Raw genomic sequence first — 19,257 nt, 5'->3', positions numbered from 1 at the left:
CTACATGAGTAAAGAGCCACTGTGGGACCTCTCGTACTAGTAGGCGGGCAAATATTTCTGCAAGAAAGTGAAAAAACATCGACACACAGAGCGTGACGACACAATGCAGGCGGGAGGCTGTGGCACATGCCGTGTGCCCGTTGCTCCCCCAGGGCACCAGGATGGCGTGTGACACGGATCCTTCACCCCCCAGCCCCGCCTCCAGCCCGGGTATTCAGGTTCTGGCCATGTCATGAGGCCGATGAGTCTGTTTCAGTCCTTCCCCTCCTAGAAAGTACAAATCAGCACAAACATGTAGAAAAGAATTGCCTGGCGTGGCTGGCACAAAGGGCAGGACATCTTCAACCTGGAAAACGGGTAGAATGATGGGCAAGGGCGCAGCGGGCACAGCAGCCCCTAGGGGTCGGGAGGGTGGGTCCCCATATCTGGGGGAGAGGACGCGAGGCGTAGGACCCGACGGAACGGGGACTTTGGGAGGCCATGGCCGAGGTGAAGGTGGAGCAACGTGTCCTGTGCAGCAGGAGCGGGAGAAGCCGAGGAAGCCGAGACCGGCGAGGCCGGGCCTGAGGAGGACGCCGCTCCCACCCGACGCCGGGACAGACGCCCTAGGTCAGCTGCGGATTCCCGTCCCGGGCGTCTTCGGGGGACCCCAGGCCGGGCAGTGAACACCGGACACGGCCCTGGGCGTGGAGGGGGACCGTGCTCGGGTAAGCGGAAGAAGCCACAGAAGGGTAGGACCCTCGTAGGACGGTCCTACTTGGTGTCCGTCCCCGGAATGGCAGGAATGCTGGAAATAGGCGCGGCTCAGGGCCAAGACCCCCTTTAATGGCAGGGCGATTCCACGCTGCGCAGGTCTCCCTCACCCCAAGGTCCTTCGGTGGGGGTGGGGGTCGGGGAGGGCACGGGAGGTGGGGCGGGCCCACCCGATCGGGCGGCTCCTCTGCCCTGGACGGGCCGCGAGGCCGGGCCGAGCTCAGTGCTCCCTGCCAGGGCCGCTGGAAGAGGGGCAGAGCCGTGCACCCCGCTGCACAGAGCGACACACGCACACTCCCTGCGGGGGAGCGGCCATCCCAGGCCTGCCGGCCACCGCGTGCCACCACGGAGCAGGGCCTCCGATAAAGCAGCGACTGTCGGGCGGCGGGAGAAGCCATCCCCGTCCAGCCAGTGCCCACGCAGCCCGTGCCACCTTGCCGGGTCCTCCCCGGGGCCCGTAAGCTGGGTGTCCTCGTGCGGTGAGGGGGATGAAGGGCCGGGCGCCAGTGGGGTCGGGGAGCCCCGCTCGTCTCCGTGGCTCCCCGTCCCCCTCGCCCGGGGGAAGGCCACGCCGCGTGCAGCAGTTCTCCTCCAGGGCGACGGCGTGCCGAGGGCGCCAGGTCTCTTCCTCCTCCGGGGCCTCCGCGCGGGGACAGATGCCCCCGAGGGGCCCCTGGGCACGGGCAGGGCTGGCGCAGCCTGGGGGCGCCCCTCCTCCCGCTGCCCGGCTGGGTACCGAGTGCCGGCTCTCCCGGGGCTGGAGACACCGAGCGGAGCGGCCCCCGCCCGGCCTTGCCTCGGCCCCTTCCAGCCGGGGGTGTCCGCTGTGCCAGGCCGCCTGGGACAGGCTGCTCGCTGCTGCCAGCTAGGAGACCCCAGCCGGCTCTCCGCCGTTCAAAGCCCCTTCCTGCCACCGGGTCAGGCCCGAGGGGCCGCTGTGACAGGGCGGGCGGCCACGGCACACAGAGGCCCTCTCTCAAGGGAGCGTGTGGCCGTGCCTGGCTGAGAGCGCCCCAAGCCTGCTTCTAGAGGTTTCTCCGAGGTCACCCCGCGGCCAGCCAGAGACTTCACCATCCTCCCTGCTTGGCGAGTCATCTCCACGGCCCATCGTCCCCGTGAGCGCCTGGGTCGCTGTTGTTCTAGTCAACGCGAACCTGACCCGCTCGTGCAGGCCCTCGGCGGGGGCTTCCACCATGAACCTAGAGCCCCGCAGGGCTAGGAGGAGCCCAAGTGGACTGAGCACAACGGGTGGGGGTGGGGGTGGGAGTGGGGCTGGGGTGGGGGCGACTACCGGCCACGCCTGCAGATCTATGCTGGGCGAGAGCACTGCAGGCACAGAGTATGGCCCTTGAGATGGCACCGAGCACGACGGGGATCCGAGGTTGGCAGCTCCTCAGGGGGCAGAGGACACAGGGGCTAACAGATTGGACAGCGAGGCGAGGCGGGGGGTGGGGGTGTGCGCATCCGAAGCCCCAGGGGCTAGTGTCGGGCTGAGGGCTCTCCCCTCGCTGCAGCCTCTCCATGCCCTCGGGCAGCATCACGTGCACCATGTGCGTCCCTCCCACATCATACCTGAGGAACAGAGACCTCAGAGCCCTGCTGGGGGGCCGGGGCCTCCCTGGGGCTCCCCGTGCAGAGCCACCGGCCTGGCTCCCGTTGGCCTCTCCGTCCTCCTGGGCCGTGGACAGGGCTCGAGCTCGGGCTCCTACGCCGTCTAACCGGGGAAGCCTCTCCCTCTCGGCCGTCCGCCCTCGGCCGTCTGCCCTCTGCCTCTCGGGTCACCGTCCGGGGAGCCCTGCAGCCTCACAAGAGCCCCAGCGGGTGTCCGGGGTCAAGGGCACGGAGCAGCCACTGCTCAGCCCCCAGGCGGCCGCTGGGGACGCGCAGCGTCCTGCACCCGCAGGGACTCGGAGCCGGGAGGGACAGCCGGGCAGGGTGCTCCCAGCGAGGCGGGCAGGAAGGCTTTACCTGAAAATGGGCCCCAGCTCCTGGAAGGTGCGGTGCATCTCCAGGTGGAGGCTCTCAGAGCCCTGCTGCCTCCAGATCTGCAGCACCCGCATCCACTTGTTGCCGGGACAGCGGGGCACGGCTTCGAAGGGCAGCACCGCCCTGGGGGCCGGAGCGGCTCGGGTGCCCAGTGCGCGTGCCCTGCTCAGGGCCAGCCAGGGCCCGGCCCGCCACCCTCGCGCCTGTGCCCTGAAGGCCATTCCGATGCTCCCTCCGTCCCCGGTCAGCACAGTCCTTTTATCTCGCCCGGAGGCCTGGAGCGGCGACTCGATCGCGTCATGGGAGAAGCTGTCCCTGGACGGGGCCAGGAAACCCGGCTCAGGGGTCAGGGCCGGCGGAGGAGGAGGAGGAGGAGGAGGAGGAGGAGGAGGAGGAGGAGGCCGAAAGAGATGGATGGGCACCTCACTCCCACTTGCACAAGGCCTGCTGGTGGCCGGGCGTCGAGAGCAGGTGTGGGTTGTGGCCCGGGGGCCCAGGTGGCTTGGCCAGGGTAGGGCCCATCCCCCGGCCACCCGAATACCCTGGTATTGGGGGCGCAGCAGTTTCCTCTTGGTCACAGCTGCCTGCGCTGCCCCAGGAGCAGTGGCCCTGGGCGAGGGGACCCGCCGGCACAGGGGCCCCCACAGAGCGCACTTCCCCATTTTGACACTAGGCTGTGGGCTGCTTGCCAGTAGGGGAAGTGGGGAGGGCGAGGTGTGTGGGGGGAGAGGGGGCAGGAGGGGGGGGAGGAGGGAGGAGGGTGGGAGGGGGAGGAGAGGGGGGGGAGGAGAGGAGAGGGTGAGGGGCAGGAGAGGGGGAGGGGCAGGAGAGGGGGAGGGAGAGGGGGAGGGGGCAGGGAGACGGGAGGGGGAGGGGGAGGAGGGGAAAGTGGGGGGAGGGGGGAAGAGGGGGGAGGGGGGAGGGGGGAGGAGAGGGAGGGGAGGGGTAGGAGGGGGGAGGGGAGAGGGTAGGGGTGAGAGGAGGGGTAGGGAGGGGTAGGAGGCGGGAAGGTAAAGGGAGGGAGGAGCGGAGTGGAGGGGGAGGAGGCTGGAGTGGAGGGGTTCGAGGAGGGGGAGGAGGGGGAAGGAAAGGGAGGATCCGAGGCGTGAGTGGAGGGGGAGGAGGGGAGGAGGGAGAAGGGAAAGGGACGGAGGGCGGAGTGGCAGGGGTCGAGGAGGGGGGAGGAGGTGCTTGGAGGAGGGGGGAGAGGAGGGAGGAGCGGGTGCGGAGGGGGGAGGGGGACGGGCCCCTGTGGGTGAGGGGACGAGTGAGGGCGAGGAGGAGGGTCAGGCGGGAAAGAGATGGATGGGTGCTTCACTCCCACTTGCCCAAGGCCTTTTGGCGGCAACGGCATTTGAGAGCAGGTGCAGCATGTGGCCCGGGGGCCCAGGTGGCTTGGCCGGAGTAAGGCCCTATGCCCCCTCCCGGGTGTGGGAAGGAACAAGATTGCTGGGTCCTTATCTTTTCAAGAGATGACAGGGGCCTGGGCTACTTTCCTCTCCCTCTACGAGGACCAGGGCAGGAAGGAGCGGAGCGCGTCATCCCATCGACCCACAGGGTTACAGCACTGGGGCATTTCCAGCCTCTGTACCTTTGTGTTTCCCGCTTCCTCCCCGGGGACTGTCTCCTACCCCTGTGACTTGTGTTTCCTTCGTGGGGACGGACCCCTCCTCAGCCAGGTGCAATGGCAGGGTGCAGGGGCCCACTACCTCAGCTTGGCATCTCTACCCATAGGCAGCTTACCCCCCCGCCCCGGCCAAGTGGTGCCTCCTAGAAATGGGGACCAATCTTTGCAAGATAGTTCCTCACTGGGGTGCCCCACCTCAATTCTGATTCCCCCAGAAAGCTGGACTCACAATCCAAACAAGTGCCCCAGGTGCCTTCCCCCACCTCAACCTGGTTCCCCGCCAAGCAGGGTTGCCACCTCCTCAGTTGTTCCCACAGACAGGTGGTCACCCCAATAAAACAACTGATTTTACCCAGACAGATGGACTCCCTCAGGCAGGTGTTCCCCCCTCAGGCTTCCACCCACGTCAACCAGGTGGTCCACCCCAGACAGGTAGCCTGAAATAGAATTGCTTACAACCCACAGGATCACATAGTCCCAAAGTGGAGTGGACCCAGAAGTATGGCCCTCACCTGATTTTCTCCAGGTGGAGTGGCCCCTCTAGGACAGGCTCTTGACTGGGCCCCTCTCTCAGCTATGTGTTCTCCCACTCAGTCCAGGCAGGCCACTTCAGCCAGGCGCCCCCTAATTCAACAGGTGCCCCTCCCTCAGCCAAGGACCCTCCTGCACATATCATCCCTGTGTGAGCCTGGAAGCATGGAGTCCAGGTGGCCCAGGTGCCGGGGGCCTGAGCGCAGCTGGGACTGCTCTTTCAGCTGACACGCACACTGTCCTGTCACTCTCGCGCTGTTCATTAGGAGACTGCGTGTCTGTCTGCTACAGTGACAGGATGCTTTGGTCTACTTGTGAGACGATGTCTATAGAGGAACTGTTCAAATACTAAAACCGCCAAGAAATCTCCCAATCTCCCAGTGAGCGGTACCCAACACCCAACAATAATGTTCTTTATTCTTTTCTTGAAATAAGCTGGAAAGGGGTTAGCCACCAACGGGGAGCCCGGTGGGTCAGTGTCCCTGGCTCACAGGGAGGAAGAGGAGTGAACTTGCTCTGAGGAATGGGGGAGAGACCAGACCCCCCCCCCAAGAGGGCCTCTCATGTCAGTGTGTTGCTGACTAGGATGGAAGCAACAGTCAGATAAAACCTGTACTCCCCCCAGTGCACAATTCCCGATAAAGGCTCTTCAATTGGCTTCTGAAGGATTATATCATTATCCAGACTTAAAGGTCCACCTTCATTGCAATTAATAGTATTACAACAACGAACAAAATAGTAACTATTAGTTTTGAAATACTTTGCTCTTGGGGCTTCAGGAGGTACTTCAGATGGGTATACAAACGTGCAGTTGTATGTACAGTTCTTGTAAACAATTATTTCACGTTCATTCAAACCTAGAAAAATAGAGATGAAAACCATTGATTTCAGGGTTTCTGCTTGCAAACATTCAAGCACCCTCCACCCAGTACCACCTCCCTGCCCACCGTCTACATCAGCAAACGCATCTACGTTGCCTGGGACCCCTTGCTGGTAACACCCGAGTTCGTCCGTGAACAACTTCTCCTGGAGGTGTTTTTCTGTCTACACCGCCACCTCATCGCTGGCCCCGGCGCTGCCTACGTAGTGTGACGGCACCTTGGTGCATGCTGTACACAGGAATTCCCCATTCGTTATCTGGCCTAAGAATTCCAAGGGCTCTAGAAATAGAATTGCTTATGACCCACGGGATCACGCAGTCCCTGAAGTGGAGTGGCCCCGTAAGTGTGGCCCTCACCTGATTTTCTGCATGTGCAGTGGCCCCTCGAGGACGAGCTCCTGCCTGGGCCCCTCAGCCAGGTGTTCCCGGCTCCTGGCACAATATACGTGTGGATGCACCCTTAATGCCATCCTGCTCCCCAGCGCAGGCGGGACGCCCTGTCGCAAGCAGGATCGCACAGCCACTGTGACCGCTTTCACTGGTGGGCACACCCAACAGCCCCGGCCAACGAAGGCCACCTGAGTGAGGATCCACGTGAGGCCTCTTTGAGAGGCCTGGAGTTGAAATTCCTCCGCCCTCATTCACGAGTCCTGCTCCCCCGGTGACCCCAGTGTTGACTCGATTCTTTCTCCCTGGAACTTGCCACAGTTGACGTATCCGTTCACGGCTCTGGGGTTAAAGAGGAGGAACCAACATGTGGCTCCAGGCACTTGCTTTGCTTTATGCGCCACGCAAAGGCTTTAGAGAGGCCAACGCTCTACAGAAGAGCGCGTGATCACAGGGCGACTGCTGGATGCATTTTCATGAAGTGCCCGTGACCGTATAACCAGCATCGAGTTCCAGAAACAGAACTGGATGAAAACCCTCGTTTCTTGCCTCTGTCCCTCCATCAGGCACCATAAGGAGCCAAGGCCAAAGAGAAGTGGTGTCCGGGTTTGTAAGCCTCCGTGTTAGTTTTACCTGCTTTGGAACTTTGTGAATATGAAATCCTGCATGTCTGCTTTGGCGTCTGGCTTCTTGTCTCTACTCTGTGCTTGGGAGATCGCCCCCTGCTGTGGCCCACTGTCGTGCGTGCTTCGCTCTCATAGTCGTATACTTGCCTACTGACGAATAGTCCACACTTGACGCTTGATGGACATCAGGGCTCTTTCTGGCGGTTGTCTACCCCCGGAGAGCACTGCGGGGAAGAGTCTGTCCTCTTGAGGTGAGAGTGCGTCAGTTCTAGGTGGTAACGCGGCATCCTACGATGCAGATGTTTGGCTTTCACAGATGTTGCTGAAGAATTTTCCAGGCCACTAGTACCTGTTTATCCTCCAAAGGAGTGTGTGCACTTCAAAACCTTTGCCACCACATGAGTGGTCACCTGTGAATGTTCAGTGGTGCCTTTTGGTGTTACTGCGTCGTGGTTTCGTGTTGCATTTCCACCGATACAACGATGTTGGGCATCTTTCCAAATATTTATTAGCCACTGGGATATTGTTTTCTGGTAAACAGCCTTCAAGTGTTTTGCTCACATTTCCACCCAATGATCTGCTAGTTCAGTTACTGATTTGTAGGACGAAGTTCACTCTATTTCACAGTCGTTATCAGTATCGTCTCAGGGGCAAAGGTTGTGAATTTCTAAGGAATCCCATTTACAAGTCTTCCCACATGTGACGACCACTGAATTGTTCAGTTTTCTTAAATTTGTCATTACCCACGGATACAAAGATATTCTCCTACATTCCCTTCGAAAAGAGAAAAAACACTCCCTATTTTGTTATATTTTTATTTTGCAAAGTGTTTCCAACTATCTTCTTTAAGAAGTGTTTACTTTAAGTTCAACTTAGGTAACATATACCGTATGTAGTTTCAGAAATAGAATGCAATGATTTTCTGATGCATGTGACAACCGGTGCTCATTACAGCAAGCGTGCTCCTCATTGCCCATCACCCAGCAAGCATGCGTCTTGAAGCCCTCGGGGATGAGTTATTAAACGCCGGTGTTTTAGCTTCCATGAGTGCGGGAGGAGCTGAGAGACGGACGAGTCTCAACGGCAGGCTGGTGATCAGAAGGCCAGTCCGGAACCAGGTCTACCCGAAGCTCAGGCTGGGGGGCGAGGGAAAGAGCCCACGGGGCAGGAAAATACGGACGCCACGCTTCTCTGCCCTCCCGTTCCGGCCCACCCAGAGGAACTCCTCTGGAGACTCTCTGAAGTGCTCGTCCACACACCTGTCGCCTATGCAGGCCAGCAGCCAAGCAACTACCGCGCTCTTAGGAACCGCTCCTGGTCTAGAGGCCCAGCAACGGGGATGGTGGGCTGGATACGGAGCAGGCACGAAGCGAGGAAGGCTGGAGTCCCCTGGCGTCCACCACTGCGTGAGACCACAACGAGCTCCCAGAGCATCGGCCTCTCTTCCCTGAGCCCTGCCGGCCTCAGGCGAGCTCTCTCTGGGCCAAGCATACCCCAGAGCCATAGAGGGTGAGGTGCGGGGAAAGAGAGTCCCCAGCCCCCGGGAGCAGTCATCCCACCTCGGCCACGCACGACTCCCCGGGTCTCCCAGACAGGCCGCCGTAGCGCGGCCCTGGTGGTGGTCCTTCTCCTTCTGTGATGCAAGGGCCCTGACAAGCCGTGGGTGCCAAGCCCCCTGCTGCAAAGCCAGTTTACTTTTACCCGGAGTAAACCAACCCCCAGGCGCTGACCAGGTGAAGAGCCAGCACCCACACACCCACGCCACCCGAGGCTCCTCTGCTTTCGAGATCTTGGTTGGGTCCGGAGGTGATCACTCGGGTCTCCTGGTTTTCCTCTCCCGCGTTCTCAACTCCTCTCCTTCTGGTTTAGCTGCGCCGGTGAATGATGTGTCCGAGAATCCCTAGGTCCCCCGCCTCGACCCCAAGAAAAGCAGAACCCCAAGCCCGTGCGGTCCCTCTGCTCCCCAGGACTTGGACGTGCGCCTCCAGGCCGCCCTGCCAGCTCTAGGACTTGTAAGCGCCGGGCCCTAGCGTTCCGAGGTTTCCCGATGGCCCCCGCTGAGGGCGCCCTGCAATCCCGTTAAGAACCATGGGGCCGTTCCGGCCACGTCACCACCCATTCACAGGCCGAGACCCGCACAGGACAGGTGCCCGGTGCAGGGACAGAGGCCGGATTCGAGCTCCTACCTGAGTCCCCAGTGGGCAGATGCCCGCGAGGTACGGCAGTTGGCACAACCCTGAGGGAGCAGCAAGAGGACTGTTCTGCAGGAGGCTCGGGACACAGAAGGGCAGGGGATGATGTGGAGGGACGCTGGGGGGCACAGGGCCTGGGGACACGCCCTGAGCAGGGCCACACACCTGGCCTCCACCTCCTTCTCAGGCTCAGCCCTCCGGGTCGAGTGGTCACTGACTTCTGGCTGTTCGTGTTCTTCAGGTTAGAGCCCTGGATGTGGGACCCCTGCTCAGGGCACGGGAGCCTCTCAGTTAGAGGAGGGTGCCCTGTAAGGCCACACTCTCAGTGTCCTCTGAGCCTGTGCCTACAACTGTCCGTGACTTCTACGAGAGGGGCATCCTGAGAGTGCGTCTGCTTCTAGGGTCTGCGTAGCTGGAAGCCTTTGCCAAGTCGGCCACAATCAAATGGGAAACAAGTAATCCCCCAGGTTACACCCGGGTGCCAACAGACATGACCGAGGGCTGTCGTGGGGTGGACCCCTGAGATGCAATAAGCCCGCAGACCCCTGGAGACATCTCAGGATGTCTCAGGGCCGTCGGGGGAGGGGACTGCAGCCCAACATCGTGGGTCATGTGGCTGTTGGAGACGGTACACACTGCCTTTTTCTGGGGCTCAGCCTAGTTCCTGGGATGTGCTCCCATGACAGGGACAGGGCAGGCCTAGCTACGGGACCCGAGGCAGAGAAAGAACCAATTGGATCCTCTCCCTGAAACTGCTCAGGCAGCGGTGGCTAAACCACAAGGTGCAGGAAAGACAAAGTGATACTTACGAACAGAGATTGTCAGGCAGCGCCTCCGATCCTCCTCACACGCCCTAGTTGTGGCACAATAGAAATTGTTGACAACTGCACAATCATAACATCTCATATTATAGGGCCCTGGAAGAGACTCAGCAGCATCAGGTTCAGGCTCCACGTGCAACTTCCCCCGACCCCAACCCCGGACCCCGGACCCCGGACCCCTACCCCCTGCCTGAGAGGACGTCTGCTCTGGCAGGGATTAGCTTTCAGCAGGGGCCAGGCGGTGTTCCTGTCCCCAGAGGCCGGGACACGCAACCCTGTGCTCTGCACACAGGCTTCGTCTGTCCCAGAGGCCTGACAGTCACAAGAGGCCGTGTGCCCCCAGCCCCCCATGTGCCTGGACTCAGCCACCTCCGCCGGCTCTGGCTAGAATCGCCCCCCTGACCCTCTGGAGCTCAGGGGCACTCAGTCCACCCCGTGCCACCGAGGGCATGACGAAGGACCTCCCTGCTGGCTAAGGTGACAAGGTCCTCTCGAATCCTTTCCCTGACTCTGGAGGACAGTAAATTCTTGTCGCCTCCAACACCGGCAGAGGCTCTGATACTCACAATGTTCAATTCCATGGGTGACCTCGGGCCACCCGACAGCGAGGAGCAAGGCCCAGAAGAGCATCGTTTCCTGCAGGGACTGGAACCTACGACGAGGAGACAGTGCACGTGTGGGCAGCTCCGCGGGGGCCGAGAGCACCTCCCGGGGTGCGTGTGTGCAGGGTGCAGGGCTCCCGGGAGGGTCAGCAGCCGGCAGCAGCACCAGCCACCTGCGCGCAGTTCTCCGCCGCCTCCCCACCTGCACCTGCCTCCCTGCAGACCCACAGCACTGCCTCTCCCCACTGCCGGGCCCTCCAGGGGACGCCCCCTCCCCTCCACCTGCAGAGCTGAGCCCACGCAGCCCGCTTCTGGTGCTGCCCCTGCCCCGGGCTCCCTGAGGCCCCCGATGATTCCCCTTCTGTCCCGTCACCCTCGGGAGCACCATGGGCACCGGCGGGGCGCCGTGCACCCAGCTATTTCCTGTTCTGCCAGCATGCGCACACCCAAGGGACGGGAGGTGAGTGCAGCGTGGACAGCGCAGGCCTCACTTGCATAGGATCAGCAGTGCGCCCCGGGAACCTCCTGCCACTCCAGTGCCTGCACACGATCAGCGGACCCCGAGGTGCACATTGGGGACGGCTGAGCCCCCACAGCAGAGCCTCAGGGGCAAGGGTGCTGGTCGGGAATCACTGACCTACAGCGGGGCGGGGGGCATAAGCTGTGGGGGTGACCCTGAGTCATGTGGGGGCACGTGACTAGATTAGGACCCGTCCGTCGGGGGAGGTCGCCCGGCAGCTGGGGCCCATCAGGGGAGGGCACAGGGGGGTGGGGCCCGTCGGGGTATGGAAGCCAGAACTGGGAGGTGGGGCCCGCTGGGGGAGGCGACCCTGGGGATGGGGCCGTCCGGGGAGGGGACCCGGGGTGTGGGGCCCGTCGCGGGAAGGGACCCGGGGGGGGTGGGGCCCGTCGGGGGAGGGGACCCGGGGGGTGGGGCCCGTCGGAGGAATGGATCCGGGGGGTGGGTCCCGTCAGGGTAGGGGACCCGTGGGTGGGGACCCGTGGGTGGGGCCGTCGGGGCAGGGTACCCTGGGGGTGGGGCCGTCGGGGAAGGAGACCCGGGGGTTGGGGCCCGTCGGGGGAGGCGACCCGGGGGGTGGGGCCCGTCGAGGGAGGGGACCCGGGGGGTGGGGTCCGTCAGGGGAGGGGACCCGGGGTGTGCGGTCCATCGGGGTAGGGGACCCGGGGGGTGGGTCCCGTCGGGGTAGGGGACCCGGGGGGTGGGGCCCGTCAGGGGAGGAGACCCGGGGGGGTGAGGCCGTAAGGTGAGGGGACCCGGGGGTGGGGCCGTCGGGGGAGGGGCTCAGGGGGTGGGTCCCGTCGAGGGAGGGGCTCAGGGGGGTGGGTCCCGTCGGGGGAGGGTACCGGAGGGTGGGACCCTCGGGGGAGGCGACACGGGGGGTGGGGCCGTCGGGGAAGGGTACCCGGGGGGCGAACCGTCGGGGGAGTGGATCCGGGGGGTGGGGCCCGTCGGGGGAGGGGACCCGAGGTGTGGGGCCGTCGGGGGAGGGGAACCGGGGTGTGGGGCCGTCGGAGGAGGGACCGGGGAGTGGGGAGGGGACCCGGGGGAGGGGACCCGGGGGTGGGGCCGTCGGGGGAGGGGCTCCGGGGGGTGGGGGCCCGTCGGGGGGAGGGGACCCGGGGGTGGGGCCGTCGGGGGAGGGGACCAGGGGGGGGTGGGGAGGGGACCACGGGGGTGGGGCCGTCGGGCTCGGGGACCGGGAGTGGGGCCGTCGGAGGGGACCGGGGAGTGGGGAGGGGACCCGGGGGTGGGGCCGTCGGGGGAGGGGACCGGGGGGTGGGGAGGGGACCCGGGGGTGGGGGCCGTCGGGGGAGGGCGCCCGGTAGGTTGGCGCGCTCCGTGGACCCTCAAGACCGTCCCGCCGTCCCCCCCGCCCCCCGCAGCCCCTGCTCCTCCCGCGCACACGCGGCCCCAAGGCGACCTTCCAGAACCTTCGGAGGCTCGGCCGCCACCCGCGAGCGCGACGACGCTCAGGCCCACACTGCGCTCCCCCGGCGGCGCGTCCCCTCGGGGTCTCCGGCCGCTCGAGTCCCGCCAGGCCCTGCGCCGCTGCGCACGCGCCCTGGGCCGAGGCCTTCTAGAAGGGTCCGCGAGCAGGACGCCCCGCCCCCGCCCCCGCCCCCGCCCCCGGCAGGTTCCGTTCCAGAAGGTTCCCGGAGGTCCTGGGCTGAGCCCCCGGGGCTGGCAGCGCGACGTCCCTGACAGCAGGTGCGGTGCGGGCGGCGCGGCCGCGGGTTCCAGAAGGTTCTGGCGTGGGCGGGGGCTCCGCGGCGGCGTGCACCCGCCCCCGGCCCTGGCCTGCTTCCGCGTGTCGTGCTCTGGGCCGTGGCGCTCGCGCTCCGGGCCGTGCTGTGCGCCCGCTCCCGGGGCCGCCCCTGCGCCGCCTCCGCCGGGCTCTGCTAGGAAGGCGGGGCCGCCGTCCCGCCCGGGCTGGGGACACGCACGACCGCGGGGCCGCCGTCCCGCCCGGGCTGGGGACACGCACGACCGCGGGGCCGCCGTCCCGCCCGGGCGGCGCTGCCCAGACCCCGTCGTGCGGCGCGTGGAGGGTCCGTTCCTGCAGGTGCAGGTTCCAGAGGCGCACGCCTTGGCTACGAGCCTCGCCGCGGGTCACCGCGCCGGGGCTTGCGGGCTGCCTGACGCGAGGGGCAGCGCGGCTCCCCTTCCCGGGTCCTCGCCGTCCTCTGCCTGGGTCTGGGCGCCGCGTTCCTTCACGTTTGCACCTCGACTCGCTGCCGTGTGCACGTGCCGGGCTGGGTGCCGGCGCGTGTGCGGGCCTCTCGGTGTCGGTTTCGGCCGCGGCACCCGGCGTGGTGGCTCGGCTTCCACCGTCGTCAGGGTCGTGTCGCTCAGGAGGAGCGCTGGAAAGCCCTTGGCGGTTGACGTGCCGCTAGGACTACAGGGGGTTCTTCTGGGCCCTTCTCTGCTCCTCCCCGGGCCTTGCAACGGCCCTGTGTTGCTCAGGAGCACGGGCCCGCACGCGTGGGGTGATCTGTGTTCTCAATTTCCGTCTTGGGGTCGCTCTGGGGAGATGGCTGTGACGTGGCTTCAGGCTCCCCGGGTCCCCGTGGCTGTGAGTCCACTGAGGCGCCGTGGGCAGCGTTGCTCGTGTCCGCCACGGTGGTTGTGGGCTCCAGACCTCGCTGTGACTCGCAGACCTTCCGTCTGCACACCCACGGTACACGGGTTCTCACGCATCGTCTGCTTTCTTTTCTTTGGCGCTCTGCGGGTCCCGATCCTGGTCCCTTCCCGTCGCTTGTCCCGTGACGGGGACGTCTCTGTTGTAGAGGTCTTGTCCTCCCGCTGCCTTGGCCTCTGGAAGCTGTTTCCTTGGCTCCGGGCTCGCCTGGTCTTCCGGCTGACAGTGGGCCCGCGGTGGGCGTTAATAGGCCGTGGGGGAGACGGGCCCTGAGCGTGAGGCTTCGCGTGCAGGGCCCTGGGACCGGGACTCTGTGGGATGTCAGCTGTAGCTCTAGTGCCTTTAGGTGTCACGTCCCCGAGCGAGCCAGTTTGTGCGTCCGGGGCCTCGCTCCCAGGACGGAGGGTGTGCTCTGTGGCACTCGCAGCTGCTGTCCTTTCAAAAGAAGAAGAAAGGGCTTGGTGGCCAAGTGCCCGAGGCTGGTCGTGGGCTCTTGGGCGCGGGGGACTCCCGGGCACTGCTGTTCACAGCCCGCCTCCAGCACTTGGGCACAATTGCATGTGAGCGCTGCTCCCGGCCTCAGGCTCCGGCAGCTTCTGCTGCAGGTAAGGGGCTTTCGGGGCTCGTCGCGGGCTGCACCTCGCTCACGGGATTGGGCGCTGTCAGTTCTGTGACCCCAGTTCTCCGAGGGGCCTAGAGCTGTGTTTGGTTTTCGGTTCGGCCAGTGTTTTCTTCTGGGAACGATGGTGCCCAGCTCCCAACGGGTAGGGCTCCATGCTTCCGGCTGCCGCCTCCTGGGGGGCGGGGGGGGGGAGAGATCATGGAAGTAAGGAAGGGACCCGGAGACAGGAGAGGGGGACAGGCTCACTGCCTGCAAACGGCCATGATTCATCGGGTGACCAGGAAGGACACGGCTCCATGGGGAAGTGACAAACGGGGAGTAGAGTCAGTCGGGCAACAGGGAGAAGGAAAGTTGCTTCAAAAGATCTACGTGTGAAGGTAAAACCGCACCAAAAGTACAGAATTGAGCTATCAAAAGAAACGTTCAAAAGAACAGGGACAGGGACGCCTGGGTGGCTCTTCGGTTGGACATCCTGCCTTAGGCTCAGGTCGTGATCCCAGGTCTGGGGATCGAGGCCCGCGTCGGGCTCCCTGCAGGACCTGCTTCTCCCCCTGCCTGTGTTTCTGCTTCTCTGTGTCTCTCACGGATAGATAAATAAAATCTTTAAAAAAATAAAATAAAAGAGCAGGGGCAGCGCGTCACTCACATACCCAGCCACTGCTTGTATTAGGATCAGTAGGGTGAGAGCCCCAACGTGGAGAATGTCTCTGAGGGAGTCGAAAACAAAGGACCCATCCTTTGAGGAAAGTCAGTGGCTTCACTTATGGGTGCTGCGGTTGGGCATGTGGGGCCAGACCCAGGATCTGGTTGGCATGGACGGTCGGGCATATAGGGCTTGCAGGCCACGGGATGTGCTACATGGTGCCCGCTGTCCCCAGATGACCGACCAGCCTCCCGTGGCCTTGGGGTGGACACGGAGGAAGCCAGAGGTGACCACGTGTGCCCACTCCTTGCATCCAGGCCCAGGCACCGCGGGAAATGATGATCCTCCTTGCTTTGCTCCTGCTCGTGGACCTGCCGAGGGTGGAGACCAATGTCACCGTGTCAGGAACACAGGGTAAGGCTGGGTCCCTCGGCCTCCTGCTGTGAGGAGGCAGGCCATGATGAGTCTGGGACACAGAGTGGCCACCTGGCCAGTCGCCCCCACAGCCCCAGCTGGTTCTGGACGGGAAGAGCACAGGCAGCTGGGAGCAGGACAGCGTCAGGAGAGTGGCCCACAGATAGGGACGCCTGATGGGGCAGCCTCTTAGTGTTGGGCCCCCCGCCAAGGGGGGGCAGGCGTAGTCATGGCCGGAATCCCGGTGTCCCCCACAGCACCCCGTGGTCCCCGCGGTGTCCCCTCACACTGTCTTCCTGGGAGCCATCGGGGGAGCTAAGCCCACCTGGTCCTTCTGGGACCCTCCAGCGTTGTCTTGGAGGACTGGCACCGCCGCGAGAGGTGACCAGCTCTCTCCTGGGAGTGGGTAACTGTCCTCATAGTGACCCAACAGTGGGCAACGGCATGGGGGCCAGGGTGCAGGCCCTGGGGGTCGAGGAGGGTGCAGCGGGTGCTGGAGGCGGTTAGCTGGGCCGGGAGGCCAGTGGGGAGGGCCTGCGAGAGCAGACGGCCAGTCTCGCGAGCCGCTGAGCATGAGACGCCAGGCCTGTGAGTGTGGGGAGCATGCTTGTGCGGGAAGGCGTGCGTGCGCAGGCTGCGGTGAGGCTGTGCGGGTGCAGTGCCATATGTGTGTGTGTGTGAGGCCGTACCTGGTGTCCGGGTGTGGGTCAGCCTGGGGGAGGCGGAGGGACCCCCCAGGAGAGAAGACCGAGGACTCGGGACCCACTGGTTGTGGTCACGTGGAGGAGGGAGGGGATGGTGGGCGTTCACCTCGTAGGATTGGAGACTGGAACATTCTGCTTTGTGTTTATCCCTCCTTTCAGGCCTGCTGAGGTGTCACGTTTGTGAGAAAGAGAATACATTCGCCTGCCGGAATCCAACACAATGTGCCCAGGGTGTACAGTTCTGTGCTTCCGTTGCCATGAGTGAGTATCTCTGTTCATTTTGGGGTTCACAGGCAGGTTAGCAAATGGAATCAGGGTCTGTCATGTTTTACTCCTCAAGGAATAACTAATCTCAAAGTGACCTTTCTATGAAGGCAAGGGTAACAAAAGCAAAAATGAACTGTTGGGACTCAATCAGGTAATAAAGCTTCTGCACAGCCAAGGAAACGGTCAACAAAACTATAAGACAACCTACAGGATGGGAGAAGCTATTTGCAAATGACATATCAGATCAAGGGCTAGTGTCCAAGATCTATAAAGAACTTATTAAACTCAACAGCAAAGAAGCAAGCAACCAATCATGAAATGGGCAAAACACATGAACAGAAATTTCACCAAAGAAGGCATAGACTCGGCCACCAAACACATGAGAAAACGCTCCGCATCACTGGCCATCAGGGAAACACACATCAAAACCACAAGGAGATCCCACCTCACCCCAGTGAGAATGGGGAAAATTAGCAAGACAGGAAACAACAAACGTTGGCGAGGATGTGGAGCAAGGGGAGCCCTCCTGCACTGTTGGTGGGAGTGTGAACTGGGGCAGCCACTCTGGAAAACTGTGTGGAGGTTCCTCAAAGAGTTAAAAATAGACCTGCCCTACGACCCAGCCATTGCACTGCTGGGGATTTACCCCAAAGATACGGATGCAGGGAAAGGCCGGGACACCTGCACCCCGATGTTCACAGCAGCAATGTCCACAGAAGCCACACTGTGAGAGGAGCCTCGGTGTCCATCGCAGATGAGGATGAAGAAGCTGTGGTCCGTGTATACGGTGGAACGTTCCTCAGCCAGTAGCAACGACAAATACCCACCATGTGCTTCCACGTGCTGAGTGAAGTAAGTCAGTCGGAGAAGGACAAACATTATATGGTCTCATTTGGGAAAACTAAGAAATTGTGAAAGGGATTAAAGGGGAAAGGAGAGAAAATGAGTGGGAAATATTAGGGTGACACAACATGAGAGACTCCTAACTGTGGGAAATGAATGAGGGGTAGTGGGAGGGGGGTGGGGTGACGGGCACTGAGGGGGGCACTACAGGATGAGCACTGGGTGTTATGCTATATGTTGGCAAATCAAAGTACAAGAAAAAATATACAACAAAGTAGTGATGTTTAAATAAAATTGGAGAGCAAGATCCTGCGACCAGGACTGGAAGGAAGCAGGTGGCCGAGGAGACCAGTTTGCGGAGGACCAGTGCCACCCCGGGGTCGACCCCCAGGAGTGGGACAAGAGGAAATAGTGGGTGTAGGAAGAAAGCAGCAGAGGTGTATTTGTGTCCATTTTTATTTTGCTAAGCATTTACTTAAGTACCCGAGAGAGGGAGAGGGAGAAGGAGAGGGAGAGGAAGCTCAGGTGGTGCATGCACCTGGGCAGGGGCACAGGGAGAGAGAGTCCCAAGCCGACTCTGCTGAGCCTGGAGCCCAACACGGGGCCCGACCTCTCGACGCCGAGATCAGGAGCTGAGTCGAAACAGAGTCAGACGCTCAACAGTCTGAGCCGCCAGGCGGCCTGACCTGTACTCATTTTTGAATGAACGATGTGTTAACGATGTCCCCTGTCCCTCGGAGAGTAGCTTTTACGTGAGAGCCACCGAGTAGGGCCGCGGGCTGCCGTATGTTCTGGAAGGAATGCGTGTGCTGGAAGATGTGTGGAGACCATCACTCAGTCGCGTGTGAATCCCCCAAGAGCCTCTGGCCACACGAAGCCCTTCCCCCCAAAGAGGAGTCTGGAGGCCGGCACCCCAGGGCGTGGCCAGGTCAGGGCTCCCCAGATCAGAGGCAGTCTGGCAGCCGCTTCGGGAGGGCCCGCGCACATGCCCCGCGCAGACCTCACAGGCTCCTGGGGGGACGCGATGAGCACGAGGAACTGCCGATGAGGTGAAGCCAGAAGAGGGCCCCGCGGACAGTGCCGACCCTGCTGCCCGTGCAGGTGCACGGCGACAGCGCTGGCTCCCGGGCCCTGGGTGGCGGCTCGTCCAGAGGCCAGCGCTGAGCCCCGGGCAGTGGCGAGGACGGGCAAGAGTCCGAGCTCGCACGTGCACCCGGGGTTTCAGAGGCCCGTGCACCTGGTAGTGAGAAGCTGAGGCCCAACAGCCGGTAAGGTCCCAAAAGGAGAGCCCAGGCCCAGGCTCCCGGTGGGCGTGGACAGGCCGGGGGTGGGGGCACCTCTCGAGGCCACTCTGCAGCCAAGCCTCCCCCGCCCCCCGGAAGCACTCTGATCACAGAGGCCTGAGCCGATCCGCCTGGGCGGTGGCTCCAGACTCCCCCCTGGATGGAGGGGCCTCTTTAAGCAGGAGCCTCTGAGCGGGGGCACCCCGAGTGGGTCAGGGCTGGGTGGGTACAGGCAGGAGGTGCTCTGGGGGACCTGCTTTCGATTCACGGCATTCATTTCTCTCTTTCTTATTTGCTTCTAGGAGTATATCCACGTTTCTTCTATGTTTCAAAGCAGTGCTCGAAGTATTGTCCCATGCCTGTACACATCGGTCGGATAGTCAAGTCCTTTGTTCTCCTACAGCCTATGCCTTTTCTGTATGCAAAGTGCTGCGGAGGGTCATTGTGTAATCAAGAGGTACCAGAGATCTCTGATCTAGAGTTTGAACAATCCGGGAGAGCGAGCGACGTGAGGAGCAGCAGTGCCTGGCTGGTGCCCCTCCTCATGCTGTCCCCGGGGCTAGCGGGCCTCAGGTTGCCGTGACCCACAGAGCATGGCTCGGGCCCACCTTCTGCAGGTGGCACAGATGACGTGGACTCGCTGCTCATGCTTGGAACCTGTGGCATTAAACTTGTTTTCCGCCCACTGACTCACCGTCTGCCTCTGAGGGGCCTTAGGACGGGGGGGCGGGGCCCACACCCAGTTGGTCAGAGCCCACAGCCTGCCTTGGGGTGAGTCCAAACCCTCTGACAGTGATCCCGCTGACGAGTGTGTCTCTTGGAACACCAGCCTTGTCACTCTTGATTTCTGACCCTCTTTCCTCGTCTTGGCCTTTGAGGGCGTCAGTGCTGGAGGAGGGGAGCCCGAGTGTCCCC

General features: G+C 62.9%; 2 protein-coding genes and 1 long non-coding RNA gene across 8 annotated transcripts in view; 1 reads left to right on the top strand and 2 right to left on the bottom strand.

Moving 5' to 3' along the window:
• The window catches only part of LOC119874440 (lymphocyte antigen 6K-like), a 61,428-nt gene extending 58,466 nt beyond the window's left edge, over nucleotides 1–2,962 (bottom strand). The window contains exon 1 of the mRNA XM_038555712.1: nucleotides 2,722–2,962. The gene's annotated coding sequence lies outside the window, so the exon portion shown is untranslated. The remainder of the gene's footprint in view (nucleotides 1–2,721) is intronic.
• Nucleotides 2,963–5,294: 2,332 nt separating this feature from the next.
• Nucleotides 5,295–12,479, bottom strand: LOC119876932. 4 transcript variants are annotated; one of them, XR_005368858.1, is made up of 5 exons: nucleotides 12,349–12,435; nucleotides 10,897–11,042; nucleotides 10,370–10,455; nucleotides 9,792–9,899; nucleotides 5,295–5,754 (listed from the first exon to the last, which is right to left on the bottom strand). It is a non-coding gene; the product is annotated as an uncharacterized LOC119876932 (long non-coding RNA). The 4 variants fall into 4 exon arrangements; XR_005368859.1 differs by having other exon boundaries at nucleotides 12,359–12,411; XR_005368857.1 differs by lacking the exon at nucleotides 10,897–11,042 and having other exon boundaries at nucleotides 12,349–12,479.
• A 53-nt stretch (nucleotides 12,480–12,532) lies between these two features.
• LOC119875695 (cytochrome P450 11B1, mitochondrial-like) lies at nucleotides 12,533–19,031 on the top strand. Of its 3 annotated transcripts, none has more exons than XM_038555701.1 (4): nucleotides 12,533–12,635; nucleotides 15,149–15,245; nucleotides 16,109–16,210; nucleotides 18,645–19,031. In XM_038555701.1, the coding sequence occupies exons 2-4, from the start codon at nucleotides 15,167–15,169 to the stop codon at nucleotides 18,923–18,925; spliced, it is 462 nt and encodes a 153-aa protein (XP_038411629.1). In that variant the 5' UTR covers nucleotides 12,533–12,635; nucleotides 15,149–15,166; the 3' UTR covers nucleotides 18,926–19,031. The 3 variants fall into 3 exon arrangements, with proteins under 3 accessions (XP_038411629.1, XP_038411630.1, XP_038411631.1); XM_038555702.1 differs by lacking the exon at nucleotides 12,533–12,635 and adding an exon at nucleotides 12,941–12,990; XM_038555703.1 differs by lacking the exon at nucleotides 12,533–12,635 and adding an exon at nucleotides 13,720–14,171.
• The last annotated feature ends 226 nt before the right edge of the window (nucleotides 19,032–19,257 follow it).

This window comes from Canis lupus, chromosome 13, assembly GCF_011100685.1.
Source record: "Canis lupus familiaris isolate Mischka breed German Shepherd chromosome 13, alternate assembly UU_Cfam_GSD_1.0, whole genome shotgun sequence".
In the NCBI taxonomy this organism is placed as follows: Eukaryota; Metazoa; Chordata; class Mammalia; order Carnivora; family Canidae; genus Canis; species Canis lupus.
This window is presented reverse-complemented; position numbering and strand designations above follow the sequence as displayed.